The sequence below is a fragment of the Poecile atricapillus genome, chromosome 4 (genome assembly GCF_030490865.1).
Source record: "Poecile atricapillus isolate bPoeAtr1 chromosome 4, bPoeAtr1.hap1, whole genome shotgun sequence".
Taxonomy (NCBI): Eukaryota; Metazoa; Chordata; class Aves; order Passeriformes; family Paridae; genus Poecile; species Poecile atricapillus.
The window spans coordinates 68,556,026-68,568,836 of NC_081252.1; the positions used below are offsets into that span (position 1 = coordinate 68,556,026).

The window sequence follows — 12,811 nt, forward strand, 5'->3', positions numbered from 1 at the left end:
TTTTACTGAGTTCCCTTGCTTAGCCCCACCGAAGCCAAAGCCAGTGCTGACACCTCTGTGCAAACAATGGCTTGTGTGGCTATAATTATATCCACTAGCAAATATAGAATACTGCCCTTCAACCACAATTGCTATAAATTTATTATGAATAAAAAAACCTGAACTGGCCAGGACTTGAAAAGCGGCACTATAAAAATTAAACTTTCCTGGCACTACAAGTCCGTGTGCCTGGAACGTTTGGTTTTGAAAAGGACCCTCATAACTGGGAATAAACCCCAAAATTTATCAACTTGTTTATTGTGGTATTTTTTTTTTTTTTGGGGTAGAAGTAAGTTTCATATGTTAACAAAAGCAGAATAGTTTTATTTAGTGTTCATCTCACACCTTCGACAGCTGCAGCTGTCAGGCACAGAAGTACAGTATTAAAATAAACTGAACAGAGTTGCTCATTGCAAAAAATCACACTATGCAAACCTGTGGATTGTAACATCAACAGTATAAAATGTAACAAAATTGAAACTTTTAATTTTTTTTAAGCTTTTAAAGATAATAGTCCAGGCTATAAAACTATATAAGCATTGAATAAGAAATGTTAAAGTCAACAAGTCTACAACAGATACATCTTGTAAAAACTCAATAAATTATATATATATTTATAATATCTAGTAACATTTAAAACCATGCACAGTTTTGTACATTTTCTTTTTTCAGTACAGGAAAACTCTTTGCTTCGAGTACTTGGAATGTACATAATTAGCAGACATTTGTAAGAAAATACCAAAAAATTCTTTCTTTTTTTTTATTCCAACAAAACAAAAATCTATAGAAATCTACCTTCTGAAACTTCCATTGAAGTAACCTCAAACTATAAATTATTTATTTTAGGATAAGGATTCTGTGGCTCTAAGAAGAAAAAAAATATCTTTAAATGAGATGCTGTCATCCTGTTATTCTGCAACATTGATATGCAATATGCACCAGAGAAAAATGAAAAGAAAGAATTTAGGATGCAATTTGCTTTGCCTCTTTCTGGCAGTACATAAAGATGTCTTCTGGACAAAAAAAAAAAACAACAAACAAACCGAAAAAAACCCACCCACAAAAAATACTCAGCCCAAACCTCCCCCACTGTCAGCTTGATCCATGCTAACATTCCTTCGTTCCCTCCTGTGCTTTTACACAGCTATCTGGCATTGAGGAACAAAACAGCACAGCATTCTAAACACCAAAACTCAGGCATCACTGGCACTTTCCAATGTGTTAGATGCAAAAGAAATATGCAGCTGTAGCAGCTCTTCTGCAAACAGTGTCACTATTTTGCTCACATGGCATTTCTGAAGCCCAAAATACAACAGTACTGGCAAAGGGGAGAGAAAAAACCTACCCTGCACCATCCAAAGTCAACATTTCACTTTGCTGCATACTTGTTATTAAATCGACCACAAAGAATACCTTCATTTGAAAATAGAAAAATAAACACCCACACCCCCTTAATGCACAGTGGTTAAACTGATGGAAGAATTCTTGGCCCTGTTTTTCTGAAATATGTAAAAATCATCTCTCTGCTGCTATTTGTTTGGTTTTAACCACTGGTGATGTATTGAAAAATAAACTTACCTTTGCTCACTGCAATCCAGGATAAACTAATATTTTTTTAATGAATACATATATATATTTATAACATTAAATGTAATTTGTTAAAGGAACTGTACATCTATACATTCTTTCAATATTTCCCATAAACACAAAGGAAAAACTTGATTAATATATTTTTTCTCCATTTTTAATAAGTTAAAAAAAACACCCTTAAGGTTGGTGAAATTTAAAGTTTACAGTAACACTATGCTATTTAAACCAATGAACAGATATGTTAATGTCTATAAATAACTTTACAAATATACATGTTAAGGTACAATTTTTAAAACAAAACTGTGAAGATATAAAACAATCAAAAACATCTTTTCTTTTGCCCAGATCAGTATATCCTAGATTGCAATGCTCGTATTTTGAGACTCTCTCTCTCAGTACTGCTTTATGTTGCATTAGTATTATACATTCTTTTATTTTAATATATTTATTTATATATATACACGATATATTTATAGATATATACAGATTCTCTGGAATAAACCTTTTTGATATAAGTTAAAGGCTCTTGCCTACAGGTACCCGTAACTTCTTTCTCCAAGTCACTGCACGTAGATGGAGCCAAACCTCTGGTGTTGAGGGGTGTGGATAGAGGAGCTGCTCCCCCCACTCACCCTTGGCAAGCAACAACAGCCAAATCCCAAAAATGAGATTTATTCCTTTCCCCCCCACCCCGCAACTGGCTGTTCTCAAAGATCAGGGTGTGACTTGAGATGCCGTGGGCACCCAGGAGCCAGGTCTCAGGGCACCCTCCGCTCTCAGGTGGGTGATGCTCTGCTCCCCAGGGACCCCACAGGGTCTCTGCCCATCCCTGGGGTCTGCTCCTGCCTTGGCACGGACACACCATTCCCAGCCCCGTGCGAGGGCCAAGGCGCTGACACTTCGGATGACTTGACCATCTCTTTTTTTACTATTTTTACTTTCATTTCTCCATGACAATTTGCATTTTACTTAGCTTTGCTTTCTCTTCTTCCAAAAAGGATTCCTTCTGTGTAGCTGGGTAGTACGATCATGAAGCTATAAAAACGACGACAACAAAAATATAGATATTTTTATAAATATATGAATCCCTGCAGGCAACGTGGCTTTTCAGCTCCACCAAAAAGGTTCATGTACAGATTGCATAAGCGAAGAATTTCCACATTCTTTACACCTTTTTTTTTTTTTCTGTGTGTTTTTTTTTTTTTCTTTTTTTTTTTTTTTCTTTAAGGAAGATTTCTTTTTCTCTTCTCTTCGTAATGCAGGCACAGAACGGTTACTCTGGCACTTGGAACGCAAGCGCGGAGGCTGGGGGGTCAGAGCACCCCCCCAGGTTCAACATTCTGCGTACTAAAGAAAAATCCCTAGCAAAATATGAAAAGTAAACAAAAAAACAACCAAACAAAACAAAAAAAAATCATCTAGGATAGATCATCTTGGCAAGAGATTAGTTCCTTCAGGCCAAACAGTGCTTCTTGACTTTTCATACAGCAATAGGGAGGAAAAAAAATATTTAAAAAAAAAAAAAAAAATTAAAAAAAAAAAGTTAAATTTTTTTGTTTTTAACCCTGAACAGCTTGTCAACAACACAAATCTCCAGGCACCATCACACAGTTCCACTGGAAGATCCTTCACTACGGTTTCACGCTCGGCGCCCCACACTTGCGCCTCCATGGGCACACTGCCCACCTGTCCGTCCATCTGTCCGTCTGTCCATGTGCCCTGGGGGTCCTCACGTCCGGATGACGCCGTTGCAGGGCGGGTGCTTGGGCAGGCAGGGCTCATCGGGCAGCAGGTCATGTGCAAAGACCGAGTCATCCCCTGAGGAGCAGGTGCTGTGGGTGTCCTGGCCGGCCGGCGAGTACTGCTCGAAGGGCACCGAGAGGTCCAGGTACTCCTGCCAGGGTGACAGAGCCATCAGTGCTGGCTGTCCCCCACGCCAGGACCCTTCCCACACCCATCCCGCCACACTCACATCGGTGGACGTCACGGTGAGGACCCTGTCCAGGTCTTCCACCAGCTGCTTGAAGGTGGGGCGCTGCGAGGGGACGGCGTGCCAGCACTCCCGCATGATCATGTACCTGCACGTGGGGACATGGCACAGTCACATGTGGTTGGGCCAAGTCACACCCACCCACCTGCCCACCCACCTCCAAACTGCCTGAAGGAACAGCCGTGGCCAACACAACTTCAGCCATGGCCAGCTGGGGGGAAGAGGAGGGATTTGTGAAGCCACAGTCCTCATTACTGATCATCTGACGCATGACCATGCCCTCAGAGCAGGAGGAGGACCTGTCCTGAAGGTGGCACACCAGAGCTACACCCCAAAATGTGCCACCTGCCCTTCGAGGGGAGGTGCTACGTGTCGCTCAGCAGCCATAGGCTGAGGAAAGTCTAGCTGGAGATGGCCACACAACTTCCCAGTGGGGATGTCCCAACAGCCTGGACCCAAGAACCCAGCAGGGTGTGCTTGGCCTCAGAGGGAATGGGGAGTGGAGCAAGGTCAGGTCCCACCACACACTCACAAATCATGGGTGCAGTTTGCAGGTTTGTCCATCCGATGGCCTTCCTTCAAGAGCTTGAAGAGTTCCTCAACAGGAATTCCTGGGTATGGAGACCCTCCCAAAGTGAAGATCTCCCATAGTAGCACTCCAAAAGACCAGCTGGAAACCAAAGAATGATCTTTAAAATTCAATGAGGTTTTTTTCCAAGCACCCCCCATATCCCATCCCCCTTGCTTGGCTTTATTTCTGTGCAGCCATGCATAGCTAACAAAGTCATCAATAGCATGACTAATTGCCTAGGCCATTTTTACTAGTTACTTGGAGATCTCTGCTGATCCAACTCAATAGCAAAGAAATCCCAGGCACCAAGTCTGAAATTGAAATGAGCATTTAATCAGATAGGTGACAGCCCATCTATCACCGCCAGCTCTTTGTTAGGTCTTCCACCAGCTCCACTGAATGGAACAAATCAAATTATTCATGCACGGCTTCACTGAATTGCAGGCTTGGAACCACAGGCCACTAATTGTGCAAGCTGATACCAAAACTTGCTTGTTACAACACTCATTTCACTGGCCAAGCCGGGAGAAAAATACCCCAACAAAAATCAGCAGAGCACTAATGTTACACACTTCAGTCCTGCAGCTGTGCTCTGGTTAAAAGTCCTTTTTTTCAAAAATATCTTCTGCCTTCTTCATTTTCTTTCTAAAAACAGGGATTATCTGTCTCTGTTTTACTTTCACGCACACTCACTCTCCCATTTTCTAGCTTTGATTTATCTGTCATGCCCTCTGCAGCACTACCTAAGCATGGAAACTATGATTTAAGATTAATAAAAGCCAAAATATCTGAAAACTACAGAAATAGAAAAGATTCATTTGTCCAATTGTGAGCAGTGAGCTCTGGGGAGAAAGCAGGCTGGCTATAAAAATGTCATTATTGATCAAATATTACAATAAAAAGCATGTGAAGCTGCTTCAACCCTTGCAAAATTCAGATGTGTTACTGATTTACATGTAAGGAGTGCTCTGCTGTTTGTTTATTGTGCAGAGGCACTAAAACAGATAAGATTAGGAAAAATGAAGAAAATAGATGAAATGGCAAAATTAATCTGAGACTATATTTGCTGAATATTCTTTGATCAATTCTAACAGCAGACAAGAGTATCTGTAGCTCATCTGACTGAAGTGTAACTGACTGGGGCAAAGCACCAAGGATAATTTTTTTTTCATGAGGTTATTTTAGCACAATATTTTTCAATTGCTGGATGAATCACCTCATCTATAAAGTGGACAATAAATACCTGCCTGCTTTCCAGTAATTTTTCAGCAGCTCCCTAGAGATCCTCAGATGAAAGCAAGCAGATAACAGCAAAATAAAACCACGTGTGTGAAGATGCAGCTTGGAATCAATTCCTGTACTTTTGCATCCCCAGGCACTGCAGCATGGAACGAGCCCCAGCCATAGCAGTGCTTTTGTCTGTAAGATACTATAGGTGTTGATTTCCCTGTTGTATTATTATTTTTTTAAAGTGTGGGTTTGCTTACACGTCGCTCTGGTGAGTATAGACCCGGTCAAACAAGGCTTCTGGAGCCATCCATTTCACAGGCAGCCGACCCTGTAATTAGGAAGACAATGGGAACATCCCATCAGCATATTCCCCCAGCCACAACGGCACCATCTGAATCTTCTTTTCTAATCCAGTTTGAAACATTTTCATTAACAACCACATCTGCCTTCCCGGTCACTGGGCAAAGCAGCAGTGGCCACATATAAACAGATTAGAGCATTTGATCCCTGGATCTTCGCTGACAGTCTTTGCAGTAAATGCTCTCTGTAGAGGACTGTACCTCACTGCCAAGGCAGGTTTAACGTATCAGTGCATCTAAATCTTTGCATGGGAACAGCATCCAAGGCTCATAGATGCAGTGAACTCTGTGGCAGAGCATGGGACAACACCTTCCATCTCTTTGGAAAGTACAGTTGACTCCAAGTCCTAACCCAGTTTAGGCTCAACTTGAAGGGAAACTTCCAAAGAGTGAAGGCAAGGGCCAGGCCCTCTAAGAAACAAATCCTGATCCTGCTAGAGGCTAAAGGAGGAGGTCTGATCCCATCCTACATCAGGATCATAAACACAGACTGTCATGTGAGAAATACAAGATGACAAAGACTAGATGAATCATAATTCTCTAGGGCTTTGTTTGGCCCCTGGAGAAAGTACAGGGTTTTGTTTTGTGTTTGAGCCATAATTTGGATATGGGAGAACTTTGTCCTCTTCTTGCCCCCTGTCTCATTGAAGGAGACTAGAGATGGGACACAGGCAGGATATATAAATGGGATTATGCTCTCTGTTGTCCCACACAGCTCTAACAGGAAAAATCCATCTGATATTATTAAAATTCCCAAGAATTGTTATTAATTTATGATTAAGAAATCCTGGCAATTAAGAAAGATTTCTGATATGCGACTGAAGTGGATCAGTATGGACATGGTGGGCTTCTGAGGACTGCTTGGACATTTAAAGCCCTTACAATCCCAAGATGCGCAGGTTCTGCGCTGCCCTCAATCTTCTGCTGCCATCTCCACACTCTGTCCTAGTTAGGGCTTTTCCTCAGGGCTCAACATCTGCTGCAAGCTCTGAACCAAGACACAGAGCTTCTTCTCTCAGCCCTTCATTTGTAAATTCATCTCTACAGAAAATATAAACAACTCCAGGCCTCAGCCCTTGTCTGGGACCATTTACTCATTCTTGGCAATGGCGTCAAGGAGCTCAGATATAAAAAAGACAGAAATGCATGAAAGACAGGTAGATCCAGATATAAAAGTAGTGACATTCCTCTGTCAAGGGCTCTGATGAGACAGGATTTGGCTCCTTGGGACCTTTATGCACAGGAGCATATACAGTGGAGCAGACAGGAAAGGGTTCCTCTCCTGCTTGGGAGAAACCTCAGTTTCTCTTAGTCTAAAGCACCCTGGGCCAGAGCTGAGACCTCACAACCAACTGCTAGCAGGACCAGGATCTGTCAAGAAAAAAACATGGTAGATAGACTCCTGGGACCAGCTCATCTACCCCCTCACCAGGTGAAGTCCCTGTCAGATTTCTTCCTCCTAAGCCCCTCTAGAAAGGGAGATGTGGGACAAAGGCCTCTTGCTGCAGGGATGACGGAGTTCCCTGCCAGGAGGAGAACTGCGTGTGCTTGGCAGCTCTGTACTTACATTGGTGGTTTTCTTGTAATAGTCAATGTTGTGAACGTCTCTAGCAAGGCCAAAATCAGCTATTTTCATCACATTATCTTCAGTGACTAACACGTTCCTGGCTGCCAAGTCGCGATGAATGCACTGTGAAAGGTGAGCAAGCCAATAAATAAGGGCTCGTTAGCTGCTCGCGCCTGGAACCAACAGCACCATGTGGTTTATGAGCTGCCGTTTCATTGACTCCCAGGCTCATAAAGCTGTGGGCACTGCTTAGCTCCCGGCTCTGCGTGTCACCGCCCCACCGTGCCTGCTCAGCGGGAACCACCTCTTAGCAACGCCTCATCGCGGCCTCGGAGCCCACACGGCCACGCACGCGCCCTTCTCTCCAGATGGGATGCACGGATGAGAAAGCCAACTCCCCTCCTCTGTGGGCACTTACTGGGATGTGCAGCTGCTTTTCTGTGCTGCTTCCCCCAGGAAGAGGAGCGCAGGGCAATGTTAGAGGGGAAAAAGATCTTCAAATTAAGGCATCCCTAATACATCCAAAATACACAGACTCACAGAATGGTCTGTGAGCTTGTGCTTTTATAGGCATTTTGTGGGTGCTAATGGTCCTGCAGGTGACAGCTGTACAGCTGCATGGCTCAGGAATGCAGCCAGCATATGGAGACCTTGCATATGGATGAAGCCTTCAGCTTCAAAACCCCAAGATACTTCATCCAGCAAAGCTTGGCCTCTAAAGGGAGAAGCCTGCAATGTTTTGCCTGGGGCTGTCCCACACACAGAGCCTTTGAACGCGTGGCTTTGACCGAGGCTTCTACAGAACGAGGTTTCTCAACTCACTTTCTGAGATGCCAAGTACTCCATGCCCCGTGCCACCTGGTAGGCGCAGGAAACCAGGTCCTTAAACGTCAGCTGCTCCTCGGGCAGCTTGCAGGTGTCAAAGGAATAGTCCATGCCAGGTGGGCGGCGTGCCCTGAGGTATTCCCGCAAGTTCCCCTTTGACGCGTATTCCACCAACACATAGAGTGGTCCTGTGAGGAAGAGCACATCAGCGTCCAGCAGAGGAAGAGCTGACCACCCAAAATCTCATCTGGGCCATTTTGGGCTGCCAGTGAGTAATTACAAAGAAGGGACAGTCGAATCTGAGCCTGACATGACCCTGTTGGTACCGGGCCGCTCTGCTACGTACCGTCCTGTGTGCAGGCACCGAGGAGGTTAATAATGTTTTTGTGCTTCCCAATCATTTTCATCATTTCCATCTCAGAGACCAGGTCAGAAAGGTCTTTGTCTGTAGCATCATCTGGAAAAAGTAGAGGAGGAAAGCAAAAAAAAAAATGTCAGGAAGAAAGTAAATGTTTAGGGGTGTAGTTACAACTGCTGTGCAGCCATGTGGGGCTTTGATGGGGAAACAATACTCAGAATATAACTGTATTTGGCTTTATTCTACTTTGGGAAGAAGAATCAAAATAAAACCAAAATCTACTACCATGGCAACAAAAAAAGACAAACAAATAAGTGAAGGTCAATGTTCATATGGAAATCAATAATGCCTTTCATCTTCTGTTTCATCCTCACAAGCATTAAAGTACAAAAATTCACATTTTGGTACCTGGTACCTGCTTTTCTGATTGTTTCTGTCCCTCATCTCTAGGGGCCAAAAGTTAATGATGGTGGAAGGTCAGGGCTGGGAGGGAATGTATTTTTTTGATGAAAAGTTGCAATTTCTCTGCAAAAACAGAAAAACCTATCTGCAAAACTAGAAAAATTGGGGAAAACCTCCCCAGAGGAACGCTTTGGTTTGGAAAGATGGAAATGTTCCTACTTCCAAAATTGGCTTCAAAAAAGACTAGAGGAAATGTAAATTAACCAAAACCGTTCCTGATAAGAAATATTATTTTTTTTACAGTGTCTCCCTATGTCAAGCCAAGGCTGCTCACTGCCCTGTGTTCTCCAGGTGAACTCAGCTGTCTGTGGTTACTGTGTCTGGGGGCAGGAAATGGAGATTTATCTAGAGGCACCAACTCAATTCCAGTTTCTGTCTCCCTTTAACTTCTCAGGGATCTGGGACCAAGTTTCTTCAATCAAAAAGATCCTCAAGAAGGAGTTTATCAGCTGAAATTCTGCAAATTCCATTGAGACTGCTGCACAAGTTTTTGGTAGAACAGGCAGCGCTGGTTAGGGGAAGAATAAAGAGTGGGCTGATTCACAGAGCTGGCTAGAAGTGAAGGGGGTTCCCCTTCTTGTCAGGGATGCTTGGCAGGGAACTGGGTTAGTTCCCAGTCCCTCTTCCTGATGGGATTTGCACTTTTGCCTGTTCTCCAAGGACAGCCCTCTCCCCCAGGCTATGTGGGTAAAGGGGAGGTGAGGCTGTTCCTGCTTTCTTCTGTTGTATCTAGTTTGTTTAAAAGACTTAAAAGAGAGGCAAAGAGAGGAAATCCCAGCACAATATGCTGTTGTGTCCTCTGTGGACTCCCCATACCTTTTAACATCTTGACAGCAACTGTGATGGCCTTGTTTGGCTTGTCCTTGTCAATCCCAATTGCTTCTGCCATCACCACTTGGCCAAAACACCCCTCGCCAAGCGGCTTCCCCAAGGTCAGGCTGAAGGGAGGAACAAACAGGAATGTTAGGAGGTCCTGGCATGGAGACACTCCCAGCAGGTACAGAGATCCCAACCCTGGCTTTGACTGACCGAGAACGAGTCAATTCCCACTTGGGATCTGGAGGCAGCTCCAGCTCGGAGACGTTGGCCAGCATTGGCCCATCGCTGGAGGAGAGGCGCGTGATCCGGACCAGGGGCGTGTTGGAATTCATGGAAGAGTTGGACTCCAGCGACACCTGCTTGGGTAGAGCAAATGAAGTGTTATTGCCAACTGTATCTCCAGACAGTGCCCAAAATGGATCACTGAGGAGGTTTGTGCTCTCTTTGCCCATGGACAGATTGCTGGGAACTTCTAGCTGGGAAATGCCCCCACCCTTGCAGAAATCCACTTGTTTAGGCACTCGTGGTCAAGTGTTTAGCAGGTGGAAAGGAGGGACAGGTCAGCCAGTGCCCCCCATCATTAGGAAGTATAATCCATTCAGTTATTCTGTCCCATCTCCACAGCCCACACAGGCTGTGAAGTGACTTCTCTCATCCTGGCAGTGTCAATGCCCACTGTGAGCTTGCAGCCGAAGCTTGAAATCTGTGCCCCTCACTGTGGAGTGTCTTTTGCTCCTGCCCCTCTGCAATTCGATGCAGCAGAATATCTCTAACTGCACAGAGACCCTTCTGCCACCTCCAAGGAACAGCTCTGGGCTCACCAGGGACATCTGTGAAAGCAGGAATGAGCACAACCAGCACTTTTTCTCCCCAGATCCCTGTTCCTCCAGAGCACCTGGACTGGACTTCCCCTGCCAGATGTGCTCTCTGTGGCACTCACATCTGCACTGCCAGAACCTCTGGGGCAAGGCCAACAGCAATGGGCTCATGAGCCAGAGTCACTGTCAGCTGCCACCTCTGACAAAGCTCCATTGGCATAAAAATAAATAAAAGGGGGTTACACTTATAGGCTGAAGCCAAATTATGTCCCTCTTGGGCAATGTTTTTCTGGTGGAACTTCTCACCTAGAGAGAGAATTTCAAAAAGGAGGAAAAAAAAAAAAAAAAGAAAAAAAAAGAAAAATAAAGGGATACCATAGGGGGGAATAGGAATCTTGTATCTACTTTCTGTTACCTGTCTCTTCAGTGGGAATTTGGAGACTTTCTGAACAGTGGGAGTGTTCATGGCTTTTTTGTTTGGCATTTTCATCCTCCAGACAATCACCAAGACCAGCACCAGGAGAAGGAGGAAAAAGCCAGTGCCATAACTGAGAATGCCAGTGTACACTGAGCCCGAATCATCCACCTCCATGAGCTCCTCAGCTGCAGGGTGACAAGAGATGGCAGTCAGGACAGGGCAGGCAGCTGCCCACACACAGCTACACACACAGAGCACAGAGAATCTGGGCAGGACTTGTTCAACTATGTCAGTGTCAGTGACTTCAGTGAGGGGACTCTCCCAGGCCAGTGGTTTTCTACCTGCAGCTGTAGCTAAAACATTAGTTCAGTTTGCCCTTTTTGGAGCAATTTTACTTTGTGTTTTCAAGAGCCCCCAGCCCACAGACTGAAAACCACTGCTCTAGGCTGAAGTCATCTTCACACGTCTGTGCTGTCCCTCTGACCCAGACCTTGCTCTGTCCACACATCCACACAACGTGGCTGGATGCCTTGGATGTGCAGGACTGGGGTTTGCTGCACTTTGCTGATTCAGGCTCTCCAGCAAACATTTCCACCAGTGCCTGCCCTGCCGGATCAAGGGGCTTGAACAGCATCCAGCAAAAGGCATTGCACCAGGAAAAAAGTCTCAAGAGAAAAATCTGCTTAATTATTTAATGAAAACTTAGTTCTGCTGGGAAGAGGCCAGAAGGTCTGTCCCAGAGAGGTGGGATAGCCAGGAGGGTGATGGCATGAGCCCATCAGCAGTGGCTACCTGCTTGCAAAACTGTCTCAGAGACCAGCAAAGGTATGCTGTATTTTCCCTCTTGTTCCTTTCAGGACACACACGTAGACCAGAGGAAAGAGCCATGGTGGGACTGATTTTCTGTCCCCCAAAGGAGTGCTGGCATCAGAGGGACAGTCAGCAGTGGGAAGCTTTATAATGAAGTCATGCTGGTGTGGTTAGCTCAGTAATGGATCATGTCCATTGCTGAGCAGTCCCTTCAGCAAGCAGCAGGAACCTTTCCCTGGCAGCAGCAGGCTCTCCTTCAAGTATTTGGTGGCAGTGCCCAGGAGGATGTGGAGAAAGGGCTGTCAAGTGACACTGGGGGCTGCTCCAGCCTGTGTGCCAGCTGTGAAGGGCCTGATCCTGCCAAATGGCCATCTTCTCCCACAAGACAGGGGTTCCAGAGTACCAGATCTCCTGGGATCAGGCACTGTAGTTGGTGCTGCAGCCCTGCTGCCTTGCCCTCTGCTCCCTGTCTCTCCTCCTGTGGCATGGACAGGGCATTACAAGCTGAGGTTCCCCAGATGAGCTGTACCCCTCCCTGTGGGGGCCTGCTGCTGCACAGACAGCTGTCCTTCACTGCATCTGACTTCAAAATAAAGTTCTACGTCTTGATTTTTGGTTGGTTTTCTCCTGCTTATTTTTTTCTTAAATAAGAGGTGTGAATTCATAAACTGTAAAAAGCAGAGTATAAGTTGGAGGAGTGGCATTCTGAAAAGAAGAGACATTAGTCTTCTAACCAAAAGAAATGTTTTCTCATCCAGTGGATGTCAGAAACAGAAATAGGATCAGATCAGCTATTACAGAGCTGGCAAATAAACAGGAAAGATCAGCAGATCCTACCAGCAGCAGGATTGGGCATGGAGGAGACCTTAAGCCCCAGTGAAAGTGATTACATCCAAATCACCCACACAGATAAAGTCAAGATTAGAAATGCCAAAGTTTCTGGTTCCTAAACACA

General features: G+C 45.0%; 1 protein-coding gene across 4 annotated transcripts in view; it reads right to left on the reverse strand.

Moving 5' to 3' along the window:
• Nucleotides 1-342: 342 nt before the first annotated feature.
• Nucleotides 343-12,811, reverse strand: part of FGFR3 (fibroblast growth factor receptor 3) — a 55,079-nt gene continuing 42,610 nt past the window's right edge. For 2 of the 4 annotated variants that reach the window (XM_058838668.1, XM_058838666.1), the window contains exons 9-18: nt 11,044-11,231; nt 10,021-10,166; nt 9,808-9,929; nt 8,518-8,628; nt 8,169-8,359; nt 7,347-7,469; nt 5,678-5,748; nt 4,152-4,289; nt 3,602-3,707; nt 343-3,523 (exon numbers count right to left, since the gene is read on the reverse strand). In XM_058838668.1, coding sequence (XP_058694651.1) covers nt 3,359-3,523; nt 3,602-3,707; nt 4,152-4,289; nt 5,678-5,748; nt 7,347-7,469; nt 8,169-8,359; nt 8,518-8,628; nt 9,808-9,929; nt 10,021-10,166; nt 11,044-11,231 — 1,361 coding nt within the window. In that variant the 3' untranslated portion in view covers nt 343-3,358. Of the gene's footprint in view, nt 3,524-3,601; nt 3,708-4,151; nt 4,290-5,677; nt 5,749-7,346; nt 7,470-8,168; nt 8,360-8,517; nt 8,629-9,807; nt 9,930-10,020; nt 10,170-11,043; nt 11,232-12,811 lie in introns of all 4 variants that reach the window. The other 2 variants (XM_058838667.1, XM_058838665.1) reach the window with 1 other exon arrangement.